This window comes from Rhincodon typus, chromosome 14, assembly GCF_021869965.1.
Source record: "Rhincodon typus isolate 14 chromosome 14, sRhiTyp1.1, whole genome shotgun sequence".
Lineage (NCBI taxonomy): Eukaryota > Metazoa > Chordata > Chondrichthyes > Orectolobiformes > Rhincodontidae > Rhincodon > Rhincodon typus.
The window spans coordinates 36102212-36121456 of NC_063345.1; the positions used below are offsets into that span (position 1 = coordinate 36102212).

Below are 19245 nucleotides of genomic sequence, written 5' to 3' on the forward strand. Positions count from 1 at the left end.
CCTACTGTAGGATGCTTATTTGGCTTTGCAGCTCAACTATGGATTGACAACTCAAATAGAATCAGAGTTACAAGATAAGAAACACCCTCTCAATGACCTTTGGAATTACTACAGTTATTTATTGGCACCAAGGACTTTGGGAATTTATATTGCTGAGAATCCAGTAATGGCATCGTGCACAATGTTTCTTCACACAAGATGGAGTTGTCCTGTATCCTTTCTACATCGCATAGCCACCATTTTCTTCAATGTAGACTGTAGGACTGCCCTCTGGATATTCAGCTTTGCTGTGAGGGTCACAGTGCTGGAAGGTCAGATCAATTACCCAACTGTGAATACACATTACGGAAAACTACGGGGAATCCGAATTCCCTTGCCAAGTGACATACTTGGCCCAGTGGATCAGTACCTGGGAGTTCCATATGCAAGTGCTCCCACTGGAGAGAAAAGGTTCCAACCACCAGAGCCTCCGCCCTCCTGGTCTAGAATACGTAATGTAACTCACTTTGCCCCAGTCTGTCCACAAAACATTCATGGTATAGTGCCAGAAATCATGTTGCCAATCTGGTTCACGGCCAATTTGGATATAGTTGCAACCTACATCCAGGATCAAAATGAAGACTGTTTGTATCTAAACATCTATGTTCCTACAGAGGATGGTGAGTTGGAGGGGGATGAGCCAATGTTTCTTTTGTCTGGTTCTTTGTTCCTGTTTTGTCTGTATGTTGCTTTTTAAGCATGAGATGGTTTCCTATTTCGCACCTGACCCCATTCCATCCTCCTCCTGCATGTAGTTGTTATGTGGCTCACGTTGTGGCTTCGCCTTACTTTGACCTTTACATCTCTTACTGTCCATGGCACTGTTATGGTTCCTCTTTTGTTTCTTTGGCACAGTTTGACAACCAAAAGTTAATCATCACTGCAAAAAGTCTCAAGACAGGTGCATTGACAACAAGGTTAATTCGCAGCGTTTTGGGGTTCACACTGTAATGTGTGAGGGGACAAGTGGGTCGGAAAGTTTGTGAAGGGTGATTGCAGAAATATTCTCCCAGGACATACATGGGTTGTGACTGAATGTCTGCTGCAAAATCACTCTCAAATCCAGAGGATTAGTTTACAGTTTAATGTTTGTTTATGATTTAGTTCACTTCTTAGAACTCAGAATGTGAAGAGAGCATATTGTTCATTCATAAAGACCCTGAACCAATTTTGCAAGACTCATCCAGATTATCTATCAGTCACTGTAGATTTTCCATGGGTCATCACTATCAACTATCCATTAATTGGTATAAAAATCCACAAACCAGTGCAAGTTATCCTCAGGCTCATGCCAATTATTCATATAGTGTAATACATTCAGTAATGTCGGGCACGAACTTTATATTTTCATCAAAAACTACTAAAACTGCTGAGTTTAATCTCAGTTTCTACTGAGACCTCATGTCCGAGAGCTACTCTTATTACACTCGTCAGGGCAAGGGCTAATCCCTCAAAGGCAGTTGTGAGCGTCGATCACTATGTGAATAATTGTGCTAGTCAATGACGCAGGGGTTTCACAATGGACTGTGCTTACTTTATTGTGTTAATACCTTGATTCATCAATGTGAATTACATTGGCACTGGGGAAATTGTAAAAAAATGGTGTACTAAGTTCACACAGTAAGTAGTTAGGATCAGAAATAACTCTATTGAAGTTCAATTAAGACATCCATTGAGATATTGCATGATTATTCAAATAGAATAAATGTGCAGGCTTATGGGAAGAAGGCAGGAGATTGGCATTAAATTAAAATGCTTAGAGAGCCAATGCAGACATAACAGCTGAATGGTCACCTTCTGCACCATAATAATTCTGCGAAGTTTTAAGCACAATTCAGAGCTACTGTTATATATCGTTAGGTTCAGAACACCTCTAGTGTGTCTGTGTAACATTTCAATTTCTCATATAATTCATCCTTATGGTCTCTTAGTTGGATTGCCAATTAATGCTTAAATTTGTACTGTAGACATTTTTCCACTGATAGTCAAAATGTAACAAACAGAATTCATTTTATATGCAATGCCGGAACTGGGCTAGACTCAAACTCAAATTAATGAGATGAGATAGTCATTAGAAGCGCTATTAACTTAATAAACGCAAGCTGAGAAGTTTGTTTCATGCTGAAAGCTGTTGCTAGGGGCAGAGCGTTGCAACATGTGACAAAAAATGAAGTCCAGATTTGCTAGAAAATATCGTTCTCATGCAGGTTACTAGTCACGGTTGCTTTAAATTGGCTAGACCAGGGATAGGTGAACCTTCGGGAAGGGAGATGAACATGAGTGAAGTGAACAGAAACAAAGTTGCTGGAAAAGCTCAGTCGGTCAGGTAGCACCTGTGAAGGAAAAAACAGATTTAACGTTTCGGGTCCGGTGACCCTACCTCAGAACCTCAGAAGGGTCACCGGACCCGAAACATTAAATCTGTTTTTTCCTTCACAGATGCTGCCAGACCTGCTGAGCTTTTCCAGCAACCTTGTTTTGTTACTGATTTACAGCATCCGAAGTTCTTTCAGTTTTTATGAGAGGAGTGAATGCAGTCTGGTCACAGATCTGGGAGGAACACTCATTTAAAGTTATTTAAAAGAAAATATGTTGGTTTTTGATGCAAGCCCTACCATTTTTTGCCAAGTTTAGCATTAAAGTCTAAAATGTAAGTTTGTGTTCGTTACATTCAAGGGGCTTAATGCTGCTTTAGGTCGTTGCTGAACCAAAAATTTGCCAAATTTCAAAACCACTGGATATGATGTTGATAAATTGGAATCATTAAGGTGATAATCAGTCAGTACAATGTGTAAGATGAGTGCACTCAACTTGACTTTAACAATTTCTGCACATCATTCTTTCTAGATGAGCAGATTAAACTTGGTCTGCATATACAAAGGGTTGGAATTATGATGAGTGGGACTAATGAGAAGTGGATTTTGGTAAAATGCTGGGTAAGCAGTGATAGATTTAGTTATTATCATGAATAATGAGAGTTAGATGTAAATAGGTAACCGTAAAAAAAGACTGTATTTAGGTCATCTGAAGAATTGTAGATTTGAATTAGTTGGAGTGAGGGCTTAAGAAGAGTTGTATTCACACAACATGAGGCTTATGAAAATGATATTTAAGTATTATGGATTGTTAGGGAGCTCAGTTTAAACTTAATAAGGAATTTATTAGGAGAATTTGATTTGCAGTAGATTACGAATCCAGGATGTAGGAGTTACTTGAGCTAAAGGAGAACATAATGCCGGGATGTGATAAGACCAAAGAATCATGAAGGGAAGCTGGAGAAATTGAGAGTGAATATGTGCCAGAGAACTGTAAAGAGGACAATGTAACACTCATTTGCAAGAAAGAACATGGTAATTCAAGAATGCCATTTATCATCTGTTGTGCAGAAAATTTTAAATGTTTAAAAATAAAATTACTAAATACCTGGATGGACGAACATTGGTAGAAGCAATCAACATGGATTTCAGCGAGGAATTCTTTGAGAAGTTGGCATTTAGGTGAATATGGGAAATGTGCATGAACTTACTGAAAGTCATACCTCGACTTGAATTTATAAGGCATGTTTAAAATTATAGAACATGTTAAGTTGATTCAAAACAAAATGTAACACTGAGCCACATAAGGAAACACATACCGGCAGATGATCAAAAGCTTGGCCAAATGGAAAGGGTTTCAAGAAGTGCCTTAGAAGGAGAAAACTAATGTTGAGAGGTTTAAGGTGGAAATTCCAGAGTTTAGGGTGGAAATTCCAGAGCTTAGGACATTGGTATCCAAGGTGGAATAATTAAAATTGAAGATATTCAACAATAGGGCTGGAGATGATTAGAGATGGGAAGGGGACAGCCGAGAATGGATTCAACAACAAGTAGGAGGAGTTCAAAATGGAGAGGTTACTTAACTAGGAGCCATTATAGCTCTGTGAACACAGGCTCAGGGGGTGAATGGAACTTCCTGTGAGTTTGAACACAGTCTACAGAGTTTTGGATGAACACAAGTTTTCAAAAGGTAGATTATAAAGGACACCAGTCATGAGTGTGTTATAAATTTCAAGTCTGAAAATAACCAAATCACGCAGGAAAATTTAAGTAGCAGAGGACCTGTCTCAGGGAATGAGTGGGACAGTGCCATGGAGGTGGAAATAGGCAGTTAGTGATAGGACAGCTAAGTGTTTGATAGCTCACCTTGGGGTCAGATATGACAGATATGCATTCTACTTCAGCCTCAGATTGTTGCAGGGAGAGGAATTGAATCAGAGTCTAGAGAGTGGAATTAGTAGTGCCAAACAAAGAAAATGACTTCGGCCTCCCCAGTATTTAATTGGAGGAAATTTTGTCTCCTCCAGTATTGGATATCAGTATTGATCACTGCAGGGAGACAAGACACCTCAGAGATAGTGCAAATAGCGGAAGTGTCAAAATATATAATGTAAGGTAGACATAGATGTTGTTAGAATATGTGTGGAAATTGATTCTGTGTAGCCAAGGGGCAATGTGTGGATGAAAAATACGAGGGGGCCGAGGATATATTCTGGGGTTGACACCAGGGCTACATTTGCACGAGTGAGAAAAGGAATCAATGATGACAATTTTCTGACTACGATTAAATAGATAGAAATGAACCAGATGAATGCACTGACACCAAGCTCTGGAGAAGGATGGTGGTGTCAACTGTGACTAAGTTACAGACAAGTGAAAGATTTCATGGAGGGATAATTTGCCATTGGCACAATCACATAGTCTGTTATTTGGTCTACTGATTAGAGCAGATTTGGTGCTTTTACAAGGAGATTACATGGATAGACTATGGAGTCCCGAGAAGGATTGGAACAAATTTCAGAGGAAAGGACACATTCAAGGACTTTGGAAACGAATGGCAGGTTGGAGAAGGGACAACTTTTTGCAGGGTTGGAGAGGGTCATGTGTTGTTTCTTTAAAGACAAATGTGATGAGAGCAGATACTAAGGAGAGAGGAACAGAACCAGAGAAGTGATAACCTTTTAACAATGCTAACTAACATGGAGCCAGGAAAGGAATCTTAGTTTTCAGCAGTGCGTGGGAATAGGATCAGAGAGCAAGTGGGAATCGTGGACTCCTCTAGGCTTATACATAAAAGATGGCCTGATGGATAAGTTTTTAATGATAACCAGCAACTATGAAATTGTACCTCAGCAAGTCAGCAGTAACTTCAGAAGAAAAAGTAAAAAATGATCTTTTATCATTACCATGTGACTTTAGCTGATGCTTGAGTAGCTCATGGTGCAGAAAAAGATGAATTAATTAGCAATATTCTAACTTTTATCTTCAAAAAAAAATTGTAATTATATAGTGCATTTATTGTAATAAAACATCCCAAGTTGCTTTACAGAGAATTGTTAATCAAAATGTGACACTAAGCCATATGGGAGATATTAGGGTATTTGCCCAAATGGTAAACAAAATGTTTACTGAGTCAGAGGAAGTAGTGACTATTACAGTACATGGAAGGATATGGATGAAATCTGTGGGAAATATAGTTACCCTAGTGTATTTTGTTTAGCACACAGAATATTAACACTTTGAATTATCTGAACACATTGTAGGGTTTATTATTATGACCTGAGTAATGTGCCTCGTTTAAGGAGCTAGAATTGCTGGAAATTTCCTGACTGTGAACAGTAATCAGCAAATGACACTGTGATAGTACCATTGCTGGCATTCCACTCAGATTGATCCTATGCACTGCTAGTGATTGACAAATTAGTGATTGACAAACTAGTGAAACACAGCATTTATAAATATTGCAAAGGTGGAGGAAGAAGTGCCTTGGTCTTTCCGTATTGCAAAATTTTGGAAGTATTTCTGATGATTTCCTGTATTTGATATCAGTAGTAAAGTTGTAAATGCATTCTCTCAGGTTCAAGCAAATCATCACAAATGTACCTGTTCAGGGACAACAACCTGAAGTTTTGTTTTGAAAACCCACCTACCCCAAGGCGTCAGAAAAGAATACCTGTAAACAATCAATCTGAAATAAAAACAAGAACTGGTTGGCTCGGAACCATCAAAATGTATCTGATAAAATGGCAAAACGGGCTCACATTTTAAATAAGACCCTTTATCAGAATTCCTGAGAGGATATTCATAGTTTATTCTTTACTTGAAGCATTTGAAAAATGGGGCCTTTTTATGTGAGGCACATTCTACCAAAATCCTAAAGTGTTATTACAGAACCTCTTAGTTTAAGAGATATTGGAGTGGTACTGCATTGACAGCTTGAACATCATGGACCAGCTGTGCCCTGGGACAACTGAATATTTCTGCAAACTGGTTTTGTGTGTGTATGTGTGTGTGAGTGAGAGAGAGAGAGAGTGTGTGTGTGTTTGTCTGTTTGTCTGCCTGTGTACATGTGTATGTAGGGGAAGTGAAACGGTTGTGATTGCATGCTCCTGTTTTGTCTGATGGAGCCTCATGTTATTTTGCAGTATTTTATTCATTTTACAGTAAAAAGAATATCGAAGGAATGCACAAGAAAACCCAACAAGAAAATATGTAGAAAAGGAGGTAGGTAGAAACCTGGTATCACATGGGGAGGAGCGAGCATGCATTCTCAACACAAGCAACAAGCTTCATCATGAAACTGCAATTACCCAAATGGAAACTGCAAATTACAAACAAAATGTGTGTGTATGTGTGTGTGTGTGTGTGTGCATGAGTGTCTTTTGAATAGAGTTTGATATATTTTGCACTAATGACATGCACTTAATACCATGCATTTTGTTCACTGTAGCATTCTAATAGAAAATATCTATTGTGTACCAGACAATAGCTTACCAGACACAGAGGAATACATACTGGTAAACAGTCAATATCTCCAGAAAAGGAAAGAGGCACTAAAAGTTTTTTTATGTTGGCCAGTGTGTTGACATGTGTTTTGTTTCTTAATGGAGTTAAATATGCAAACTCTAACTCACCTGGTACAAGTACTATTATACAGTCATTCAAACATTTGTAAAGAAAGTTGATCCTATCTCACCTTTCTCTCAGTGGTGACATGAGGGGAAAGTAAGTCCATTTCAAAGTATTTATGATTCCCTCAAAGGGATCTGAGACACATTGGGTGAGATTTTAACTCACTCAAAACACATTCTGTTACACAGAGTTAAAATTGGGCCTATTAATATGCTTATTGTCAGGACTGTATTGTCAGGAGCAACCTGCAAACAATATGCTTGTTAGGACCTAAATCTATTTAAGGACCTTGGTGTGAAAGCGAGACAGACACACCACAAATGCTCACAAGTTTCTCAAGTTCAGTAGTTGCTCATATTTCTCACGTTGAACAATGTTCTAATTAGTGGTTCTTAAAGTAACGCATAGTGGCAACAGAAGACAAGGTAAGTAAACAGTTTTCTATTTACCCTAATAAGGGAGTACGAGACCACTCCACCTGCCTTTATAAAAATAGTTTGGTAGCCACTTATTTGGTATGCATTGCAATTATGCTGCAGGCAATAACCAACTTCTCTGTCTACTAAATGGGTCTGCTGCACCAGGAAGGAGAGATTGGGAAATAATCTCAGAAACACTCAAACCTACACCGGACACATTTTCAGTAGTTGCTTTCCATTAGGCACAATTTCCTTGAAATTTGAAATTGCCATCATTATCTCTAGTTCAAAGATCATCCTGACCACTCCTCCAACCAGTGGTATAGATATCAAACCTTTCTTTGCATGCTGTTAGATGCCCAACTCTTCTTTGATTCTCTCCTCAAACCCCTTTAGTTTATGCCTCAAAACCATGGTGATCACAGAGTTTTCTATGACATCAATGACTCCATTCTGGATTCACTCATATTATTTATAATGTGTTACAATTGGTAATGTTATTTATGGATGTTTGGCTGTGATACATATTAATGAAAAATGTTCCATCTTGTGCTCCACCACCTTTGACTCCATAATCACATGACCACACTGTTGTATGACAGTTTATTTGACATCATTATTGATAGTCCAGAATTTTCTTCAGCATTAAAAAGATGGAACCCATTCTTTTCAGTGCCTAACATAACTCCATATTTTTGCCCATAGCAATTCCTTCCTCAGTCACACATGCAGGTTGCTCCTGACAATACAGTACATCCCTGGATTTGTCCTACTTAGATTCATAGAGTCATAGAGCTGTACAGCATGGAAACAGACCCCTCCGTCCAACTCATCCGTGCCGACCAGATATCCTAAATTAATCTAGTCCCATTTGCCAGCATTTGGCCAATATCCCTTTCAACCCCTGCTATTCATATACCCATCCAGATGCCTTTTAAATGTTGTATCTCTGCCAGCCTCCACCACTTCCTCTGGCAATCCTTTCCATACACACACCACCCTCTGTGTGAAAACGTTGCCCCTTAGGTCCCTTTTAAATCTTTCCCCTCTCACCTTAAAACTATACCGTCTAGTTTTGGACTCCACTACCCTGGGAAAAAGCCCTTGATATTCACCCTATCTGTGCCCTTCATAATTATAAACTTTTATAAGGTCACCCCTCAGCCTCCGACGCTGTAGGGAAAAAAGCCCCAGCCTATTCAGCCTTGCCCTATAGCTTAAACCCTCCAAGCCTGGCAACATCCTTGTAAATCTCTTCTGAATCCTTTCAAATTTCACAACATCCTTCCTATAACAGGGAGACCAGAATTGAATGCACTGTTCCAAGGGTGGCTTAAACAGCTACAACGTGACCTCCCAACACCTATACTCAATGGACTGATCAGTAAAGGCAAGCATACTAAATGCTTTCTTCACTATCCTGTCTACCTGTGACTCTACTTTCAAGGAACTGTGAACCTGCACTCCAAGGTTTTGTTGTCCAGCAGCACTCCCCAGGACCTTACCATTAACTGTATAAATCCTGCCTTGATTTGCCATTCCAAAATGCAGTATCTCACATTTATCTAAATTAAACTCCATCTGCCACTCATCGGCCTGTTGGCCTATCTGATCAAGATCCCGTTGTACTCCAAAGTAACCTTCTTGGCTGTCCACTACACCTCCAATTTTGATGTCATCAAACTTACTACCTATACCTCCTATGCTCACATCCAAATCACTTAACTCCAACTTAGTTAAATAGCTCCACCTATATCCGATTCTACCTGCAGAACTCCTCACTTATCTGTCCTGTATTTAAAAATCATTATTGTTTCCTTGTTACCTAATTAAATATTTTCCTTATTTTCCAGAATGCTTCATATCCCTCTTCTATCCTGCTTCTACACCCAACCCTTGCTATGTACCCAGTGCTCCTTAGCCTGTTAGCCTCTGCTGTTCTATGCACCACATCCCTGAACCCATCCCTTCTCCCTATAAATTTTTCTTCAGTGGTGGGTGGTACTTCAGGCATTAGTGCCTTCTCTGCACCTTTCTCCCTGAACTCATACGTAGCTGCTCCATCCCATTTACATGAGAAATGCCTGATACTTTCACCAGGAAAATGTTTTGGACATATGTATAATTATTAGAAATGATCCTGAGAGATCGGATTATCTCTCGCATAGAAAGGCATTGGGTAGTCAGCGTAGCTTTGTTAAGTGAAGCCTATGCCTTACAAATTTGATTGAATTCTTTGAGGAAGTGACAAAGGGAATCGAAGATGGATGCAATAGATGTTGTCTACATGGATTTTAGTATGGCATTTGACAAGGTCCAACAAGGAAGATTGGTCAAAAACGTAAAAGCCCACAGAATACACGGTAATCTGTCAAAGGTTGGCTCAGTAACAAAAAACAAACGGTAATGGTCAATGATTGGCCTTGCAAGTGGAAATCTGTTTCAAGTGGTGTTCCACACAGCTCAGTGTTGGGATCCCTGCTGTTTGTTTTATGCATTAACAATTTGCTGTTGAACGTGGTGGAGGCAGAGGTACACAATTGGGAAATTTGCAGACAACACAAAGATTAGCTATGTAGTGGATAGCAGTATGCCTCACAATGATATAGATAGGTTGGTGGGGTAAGCAGGAAACTGGCAGATGGAGTTCAACTCTGATAAGTGTGAGTTAAACAATCTAGGGAGGTCAGACAGTAAAAGGGAGTATGCGATAAATGGTAATATACTGAGAGGGGTAGATGAAGTGAGAAATCTTGATGTGCAAGTGCACAAGTCCCTAAAGGTAGTAGTGTAGGTAGGTAAAATTGTAAAGAAGGCATATGGAATGATCTCCTTCATTGGTAGAGGTATAGAATTCAAAAATACGGATATAATGATGAAACTGGTGAGACTATAAGACACTGGTGATGCCACAGCTGGAGTTTTGTGGGCAGTTTTGGTCACCAAATTACAGGAAGGATGTAATTGCTCGAGAGAGATTGCAAAGAGTTATTCGAATGTTGCCAGGGCTGGAGAACTGTAGCTACAAGGAGAGATTGGAAAGGTTGGGGTTGTGTTCCTTGGAACAGAGAAAGCTGAGGGGTGACATGATTGAGGTATACAAAATTGTGAGAGGTACAGATAGAGCAGACAGGAGGAACCTGTTCCCTTGGCAGAGAGTTCAAAAACCAGGGGTCATAGATTCAAGCTAAGTGGCAGAAGGGTTAGAGGGGATGTGAGGAAAACCTTTTTTATGCAGAGGGTGGTGGGTGTCTGAAATTCACTGCCTAAGTTGGTAGAGACCCTAAACTCTTCTAAAAAGTACCTGAATCTGCACCTTAAGTGCTGTAATCTGCAGGGCTATGGGCCGTGCGCTGGATGGTGGGATTGGAAAGGGCTTCTCAGTGTATTTGGATTGGCATGGACAAGATAGGCCCCATGGCCCCCCTCTGTGCTGTATCATGTCTATGGTTCTCTGGTTCTATATCCAAAGGGAGACACAGCTCATGTGTTTGCTTTTAATTGCACAGCTGCTTAAAAACGTAGTGCAGTTGAAAGATTTGTCCTGCCATTAACGGCATACAGAAAATATCTACCTTGTGTGATTGGGTTGATATTTATAAAAATGAATTCATCCTGAATGGTTTCGCATCTGGTGGATTGTTCCAAACTAATTTGAGATGATCCTTTGCTAGAAAATTGTCACTTTAAAGGATGTGAAGATTTTGGTAACCTCTACTCTGACTACTTTTTCTAGAGGTTTTCAATTTGCCCAATAGATTTGTTGTATCTGTGGTTGTAATCTGCTGTTTCTGAGGACTGGGCTATTGAAGAAATCAGAGTGGAGCATCTTTTCAGTATTCCAGTGTAAGTGTTGGGCTGCCAATTTGTGTCAGCAGATTGCTTAGGGATTTTCACCTTGTCTGTGTAGCTAAAGTGAAGTAATAAGCAACAGCAGGTTGCCTTGCTGCAGAAAAAAAAGTGAATGTGTAACCTCCAGAGTTGCTTGAAAAAACATCTTCTGCTGGTTGAGAGAAGATTGAGATGAGCAGAGGCTTTGGAAAATGTAACTTTGGACAAACACTGATACATGTGTGTGGCTGGCCACTAAAGTGGAGGACATAGCACTGTTGTGTTAGGTTAGTTTTGGATCACGAAAGATTGTTATTATTTGCTGAGGTTTGCACTTTCCTGAAAGGCAGGCATATTTAGTGAGGTTGTCATGCTAGCATTTTAGGAACACAACAGATATTTTCCTCGTGTTCTGTAGTGAAGATAAATGCTATAATAAACACGCATCATTCATTTTGAAATGGAGTTATAATCATTATAGTAAGCCTAATGGGATGCTATCTTTTATAATGAGATGAGTTGAATGTGAATACATGTTATGCTCAGTTACACAGGGCATTGCTAAGAACACATCACAAATTCTGTTTGCAGTTTTGGTCACCTTATTTAAGGAAAGATATATATATGTTGGAGGTGGTATAGAGGATATTTTAAAGACTGATGCTTGAAATAAGTTGAACAGACTAGGCTTGTTTCCACTGCAGTTTTGAAGAGTGAGGGGCGACTTGATTCAAGGATGAGTGACATTTTAATCTGCGTGGATCACAATGCTTTTCTATCTTCACTACAATTAAATAGGCTAATGGATGGCCATCCCATTGCCAATTAATTAGTTAATACCCACTCAAGTGCCTTATCCCTGAAATTAACCCAGCACTTATTGGGCCACTGGCCATGCAGGGAGTACAAAACTCCATGCCCAATTGATTGACGCAGCATGGAGAAGGCAGTGAGAACTACCATCCTTCTCTTACTATTGACCCTCCTTCCCTGCAATCCCTACCTTGCAATCCTTTTCCTATCAGCACCTGGGAGCCTCCACAATCTGAGGCCTTGGGTGGTGTGCTACAGGCAACATCTACAGCTGAGTATAGAACTCTTCTTGAATGATTGACAGCTCTCAGCACGCTGGACTCCATCCCCTGAGACGTCTGATCCCGATAAAAGGCCTCCACAAGATTCTACTCAACAGTTCTATAACTCTTTCATAAGGTTGAGATTTGGATTTGGGAGATCATGAGCAGTGTTCCGTAGTAACCTCACTACTATCACGCTTTCATTGATGTACTAATATCACTACTGAAGTCAGTCAGTATACTTATACTGTTAACAGTATATAATTATGGAAACTTCTGGCAGCTTGAGAGTAACTGCAGCTTGTATATTTCTCTGAGTTTCATGATCATGTACACCTTAAGGATGAATCTGCTAAGAGACTGCTGTCTTCAAAAGCTCCTTCATATTGTAAATCCCTGGCCTTTGGCATATGCACAGCTTTCTCACTGTACTAAGAAATATAAATTGCTTGACTAACTTTGTTTTGATAGTAATGAGTCCCATATGCCTTATTAACTTTCATTGGTTCCCTAGTTTCACCTTAGCCTGAAGTCTTACAGAATAGTAGCAGGTGCAAATGTAAACAAGGAGAATGGAAGTAAGAGTACAGGAATGATGCTGCTGTCTCAAGACCAACATGTTGCAGATGCAAATTCCTGCTTGATCTTGATCTCGATCTCAGGTTTTGAGTGTTGGCTTGTGTAAAGATAACCCTTCCGTCCTATTGTACTGACTCAATCATTGCAGTGATTAGCTGAGGAGAGGTGTTCACTATTTTAAAAAAAACAGTTACCTTCTCAGATTGTAATAGCAAGATTTGTCACAGATCAGTGAGAGAATATGATTTTGGAGACTTCAAATATATAGGCAATTGCTGTCTGCCAGACATTCTCTGTAATTGTTAAATGAGGCATGCACTAATAGAGTATGAATCTGTGGTAAATGCAGAAATGAAGTTTTCCGCATTTTTCCAAAAAAAATCAGTTAAAGAAAAACAAACATAAAAACAAAAAAGTCCTATTGTAGGCAGTGAATTAAACACCTAAGGAATGTCATGCTCATATGTGAAGCTAGTATTATTGTATTACAGGAATGGCAAGATATGGAAGAATCAGCACAACAAATCCTGGAATTCTCCCTAAGAGCATTAGGTGGTTTATCTACACCAAATGGACAGCTCACCATCACCCGCTATACTCCGACTGACGCCCAATTTAGCCCTTTCAGTAAGCATTTGTGAGAATGTGGTTGTGAAGGAATTGCAAGATAGAACAGGTAGTTGGTAGAATACAATGGCTGAACATTTAGTTTAGACAGAGTAATAAGTACATATGGAGATTATTGTTTGGTCTTTCCACTTAACGCAGCAGTTGAGTGCATATATTAGTAGAACTGGTGTTTGTTTTACTTCCTTAGTATTTGCAGTGAACAATAAAACAGTTCATTCCTTATTTTCTGCTGAATCTGATCTAATGTGCTAGTTACTCATCTGGAAGAACGTGTACTACAACAGCAAGTATATTTGAAAAGCTGTACAGTGACCAATCTGATGGATCTACTTCATGTATGTGCCGACAGTGACCTGTGATGTGGTCTCTGGGAGGCAGGGTTGAATGTCAGTTGTGCAGATACTTGTGACAGTACAGGATTACTGATGATTCAAGTGAAATGCGCACTGATTTGAGAAAGTAGAGAATCCCGAAGCTCTGAATTTTCTAAATTCTCCCAAACACTCTGCTCCAAACTTTTTAAGCCAAATTTCCCAAAGAGAAGTTGATTCCAATTTACTCTTGGTTCGAACTAAAAGCATTTTTAATCCCAGCAGGAGCATTCATTAGATGCTGCTTCTGCGCAGATGGTTCACATAACTGATGTTATTATTGTGGATGTCAAAGATGGCAATCCCAGACTGCATTACATGCAACCACTGATCCATTCATAGCATAGAATCATACAAGAGTACAGTACAGGATGAGACTATTCAGCCCGTCAAGTCTAAATTGGCTCTTCTGAAGAACAGCACAATTAGTCTCAACCTCCATTCTTTCCCAGATCTCTGCGTTTTTTAACTTTCAAATAAATATCCAATTGTCTTTTAATGATTACTGTTGACTCACCCTATGCAAATCCTAATTGTCCATTATATAGAAAGAAGATTTGATTGTGCAATATGTGAGTTATCAATAGCTGTTGAGTATTTGGTTCATCTTCCAAAGTGATAAAAATAGTGTCACTTCAATATTGACTACCAATATTGCTGAGGATGGAGGTTTTGAGCCAAATATAGGCTGGGACTTTTTTCACTGGAGCATAGAAGGTTGAGGGATGACCTTGTAGAGGTTTATAAAATCATGAGGGACATAGATGAGGTGAATGACAAGGGTCTTTTCCCTAGGGTGGGGGAGTTTAAAACTAGGGGACATATTTTTAAGGTGAGAAGAGAAAGTTTTGAAAAGGACATGTGGGACAACTTTTTTTACACAGGGAGTGGTTCATGTGGAATGAATTGCCAGAGGAAGTGGTGGATACAGGTACAGTTATAACAATTAAAAGACATTTGGATAAGTACATAAATAGGAAAAGTTTGGAGGGACATGGACCAAATGCAGGCAGTGGCACTAGTTTAGTTTGGGAACATGATTGGCTTGGACTACTTGGACCAAAGGGTCTGTTACCATGCTGTATGACTCTATGACTCTATGACCTTGTGCTAATAACATATTTTGATAGAAATCTGCCTCATTAATGTTTTTATCACTAGACAACTAAAAGGATATGCACAGCTGGCTCTGGCTATTTGGGTATTTCAATTATCCCCTCATATACTACTTTAGAATAAACCTATTGCCTTCGTTTGCATTGCTGTTTAGAGGTGAGGTGTTATAAAGGTCTGAATGACATGGGGCATCGTGAGATGTGTGGCGAGATTCAGTTACAAGTGTGTGGTGAAGTCCATCTTGATGCTGAGGTCATATTGCTGCTTTTATGCTGTTCACAAGTGGTGTTGCTTCAATGAAAGAATGTTCAGCATTTTTGCCATTTAGATTGATGTTGCTTCATGTGTGACAATTTGCATAATTGAGTGTAAAGTCACAATTTGCATAACTGACTGTGAATACTGCATATAAAATAGTGTTGGAGACATGGATGGAGGCATTGGATTTGTGTCTATGAAATACATTAAAAGATTTTTCAAGAATTAACAGCTTGGCACAGGGCCACAGAACAAATCAGCAGAAAGAAAATTTAGATCTAAAGACAGAAATTTACACATATAAAAGCAATCACATTTTAGAGCACAGGTGGAAAATGCACGGGAGTGATATAAGAATCACTTGCGTATGATTTTGTAAGGAAAACATGACTTTTTTATTGCATTAGTCCTCTGCTGCATTCCACTCTCTGACCCTCCACCTTCTGTTGCCCCAACCACTCCATCAGTCTTTGTGGCTGCAAGATAACTGAATGGGTGGCTGCTCCCAGATGAGGAACTTTAGATTTGACTGTTCCAACTCTGTCTGTCAGGAAAGTCTCCCACATTATACCCTCTATAAATTTGAAGATATCCAGAACTCTGCTGTCCATGTCTTTATTCATTTGATATACCATTTCACCCATCGCCCTTGACCTGTGTTAACTGCAACCTCTAAATTTTAGTGATATCTGAGCTCATCTAATTCTGTGCTCTTGAGAATCCCCAATGTTAATGAGCACGTCTTCAGCAACCAAGGCTCTGAGGTCTTGAATTCCTTCCTTAAACCTCTCTGCAACTGTTTCCTCCTGTAAACACACATTTTAGAACTTATCACTTTGAACAAACCTTGATCATCTGATATAATGCTGAATTGATTCGTGTAGAGTCAAATTTTACTTTATTGTATTCCAGTAAAGGTCTGTGAGCTATTCTGTTCTGTAAAAAGTGCTTGTGAGTCTTCAGAAGCTTAACAGTACTACATTTGAATTCAAAAGTTCATTTTGAGTAGATTGTTGGAGTTTCTGTGTTGTTTGGATAGATTTCATTGAATCCTTTGATTTTCTGAGTAGGCAAATCCCATGAGATGTTGATTTGTTGCACGGAGTAACACTTTTTTTAAATCCATAGTATAAACTGAAAGAGATGACACTGCTGGCAGTAGGGATAATGAAGAAATGGGAGAATCTATGGAATTCTCTGCCCATGGAAGCAGTAGAGTCATTAAATATATTTAAGACACAGTTGGATAGATTTTGCATGGTAGGGGGATTAAGGGTTATGGGGATAATGCAGGTGGGAGGAGCTGAGACCATGGCGAGATCAGCCATGATCTTATTGAATGGTGGAGCAGGGTCAATGGGCCAAATGACCTACTCCTGCTTCTATCTCTTATGAACTCCGACCCAGCATCCCGTTAAAACTCTTCGGTAGCAGTTTACTGAAGATGTCATCAACTGCAAAATTTCTGTTCCCACTGGTTTCATAAAAATACCTTGATCCGCTATTATTGCTGAGTCATCCCATCCTGTTCTCAGGATATGAATGACATTTTGAAACAAAAAAAAACTTATTTCTCCTCAAAATTCCTAGCTGAACTAGCACCTCCAGAAATGAATAATGTCTGCTTCTTTCCATCCAATTAACTAATGTCAGCCTTTGTGCCAGCGAGCCAACTGGTGCAGATCTCCCAAGAGGAACCTGAGATATGCAGTGTCCATCAGGCCTGGGTCAGAATGCCAGCAAATGGAGCAGAAATGATTAATCAATTGCTGTGATCTTCATAGTTCTACTGAGCCAATCTTAGACAGCAGAGGCAAACACAATCCCCAACTAATTCTTCCTAAATTAATTAGGTTGAGAACTACTCAATTACAGAAAGCAGGAAGCACATAGTTATTGAGGAAATGTCCTTCTTCCAAACTTGAAAAAGTAGAAAGTTTGTGTATGACTCTTGAATATTATAGATTGTATAATTAGTAGCATGTTTCATTAAATTGTTTACAGCCATTGCTTTTGTGGTATAGGGAAACACAACAACTAATCTGCATACAGCTATGCGCTACAAGCAGCAATTAAATTCATAAGCAGATAGTCTACTTTGCTGATGTTTAAATTTTGGTTATGATATCATACTAACCATGACAGATGAAGAATTTCCCTACTGTTGCTCAAATAATGCCGCAGGATTTTCTCCATCTGCAGAAGCAAGACCTTGGTTCAACATGTCATCTGAAAGCCAGCACGTGCTGACAACAACACTCCTTCAATTGTGCCACGATATGTTAGTCTCAGATTATTACATTCAGTTTCCAGAGAGGTTTAAACCCATGTTCTGACTCAAGGCTAGAGTGTTACAAATGAGCTAAGGCTGGCAGTTTGCCTATTAACATGCTCCCATGTCTTTTTTTCTTAGATTCTCACTTTCATGGAATCTGATCTTCAGCTAATTCAATGAATACTAAGTCCACGGCAAGCAGCAAATGTTACAAGTCCCAACATTTTACCCATAATACTGAAAATCTGTGATCCAACCGAGCACACATAGTTACACTGTTCCAGCGCCTCTGTTACCTTGCAGCTGTTGCAACTCAAAAATGTGGAAAATGTCAAATTATGTTCTACTCATAAAAAGCAACACAAATCAATGCAACTGATACAACTCCATCGACTTATTACCAACTCACAGCAAAGACATAAAAGGCACAACTTTACCAAGTAGGACTTATTCATCAGAATCTTGCTCACCAATCCTCGAGGTGTGTTCCACTGAACCTCATTAGAACTGTCATGTAAACATCAATGGAAAAATTGAATCCTAGAACTGAGATGTGTGTGAATATCCCTGGAAAACAATGCATTGTATGACCAAATGTGATAATGTTGCACCATATTAAATGTGAAGTAAATAGGGCTTGGAGGACTACTGTAGTAGTTGAAATGATACCTGGCACTAAGAAAGATGGTTATAGTTGATCATTTCAATCCCAGCTATAGTAATAGGAGCTCCTCCCCTGTACTACCCTAGGCTTAACTATTTTCAATAGTTTCATCAATGACCTTCTATAAGGTTATTAATGTGGCTTTTTGCTGATTGCTGTACCTTGTCAACTCAGTCTGCATTTCCTACAAGTAGCATGTCTTGAACAATTTCCAGCCTAGGACTGAAAAGTGGCAATTAGCATTCACACCATACAAATGTGAGGCAGAGACCATCTCTTAACAATGCATGAGAGCTCACCCTGATGATTTGAAGGTTAATAGGTAATTGTTATTTCTTGATCACTTCAATAGTTAGCAAGAAAAGTTTCCTTAATTCATTCTATATCTTGTGTAGACCCCAATGATGCTGGTATAATTCAAACTAGTTGATGCAAGTCATTTTGGTGAATCAATTTATGCACCATCTGAGATACAATGCAGTTCTTTAGCAACAACTGAGGTGAAACATCAAGAATTTGTTTGGCCCTGTTATGAATGTTTGGCAAGATATTGGTCAAGATTTCACAAGGTGATAAGAGACCTTCCTGAATGACTACAGTACTCACATGATGATGCTAAATACAAAATTTGAAGAGTTTCAATGATAGTGAAGAGAATGTAAAATATGTGCAAATAAGCATGATATGTGACATAAAGGGGAATGTAGAGATGCTGCTGTTGCTGTCATATTGTTGCTGTTGATATAGATGGTAGAATCCATAACGTTGTTTAAGTAAGTGTGAAACTTCTGAATATCACACATTGCAGCCATAATATGCAATAGTAGAGAGACTGGATATTCAGCTTAGTGAACTGATATGTCCTGAATGAAGTTTAGCTTCTTTGTTTTTGTATAGCTTCACCCATCCAGCTAAATGCCAACACCAAATCTCTCACAGCAACATGCTGGGGTCATCATTGACCAGAAACTAAACTGAACCAGGTACATAAACATAATGGCTTCTAGAGCATGTCAGAGGGTGGACATTCTGCACAAGTG

The 19245-nt window shown here is 39.2% G+C and overlaps 1 protein-coding gene across 8 annotated transcripts in view; it reads left to right on the forward strand.

Annotated features, from left to right (window-relative positions):
* The first annotated feature begins 538 nt into the window (after positions 1 to 538).
* The window catches only part of nlgn3a (neuroligin 3a), a 187685-nt gene continuing 168978 nt past the window's right edge, over positions 539 to 19245 (forward strand). For 5 of the 8 annotated variants that reach the window (XM_048605125.1, XM_048605128.1, XM_048605123.1 and 2 more), the window contains exon 1: positions 539 to 659. In XM_048605125.1, coding sequence (XP_048461082.1) covers positions 554 to 659 — 106 coding nt within the window. In that variant the 5' untranslated portion in view covers positions 539 to 553. Of the gene's footprint in view, positions 660 to 2325; positions 2340 to 6518; positions 6579 to 19245 lie in introns of all 8 variants that reach the window. The other 3 variants (XM_048605122.1, XM_048605124.1, XM_048605126.1) reach the window with 2 other exon arrangements.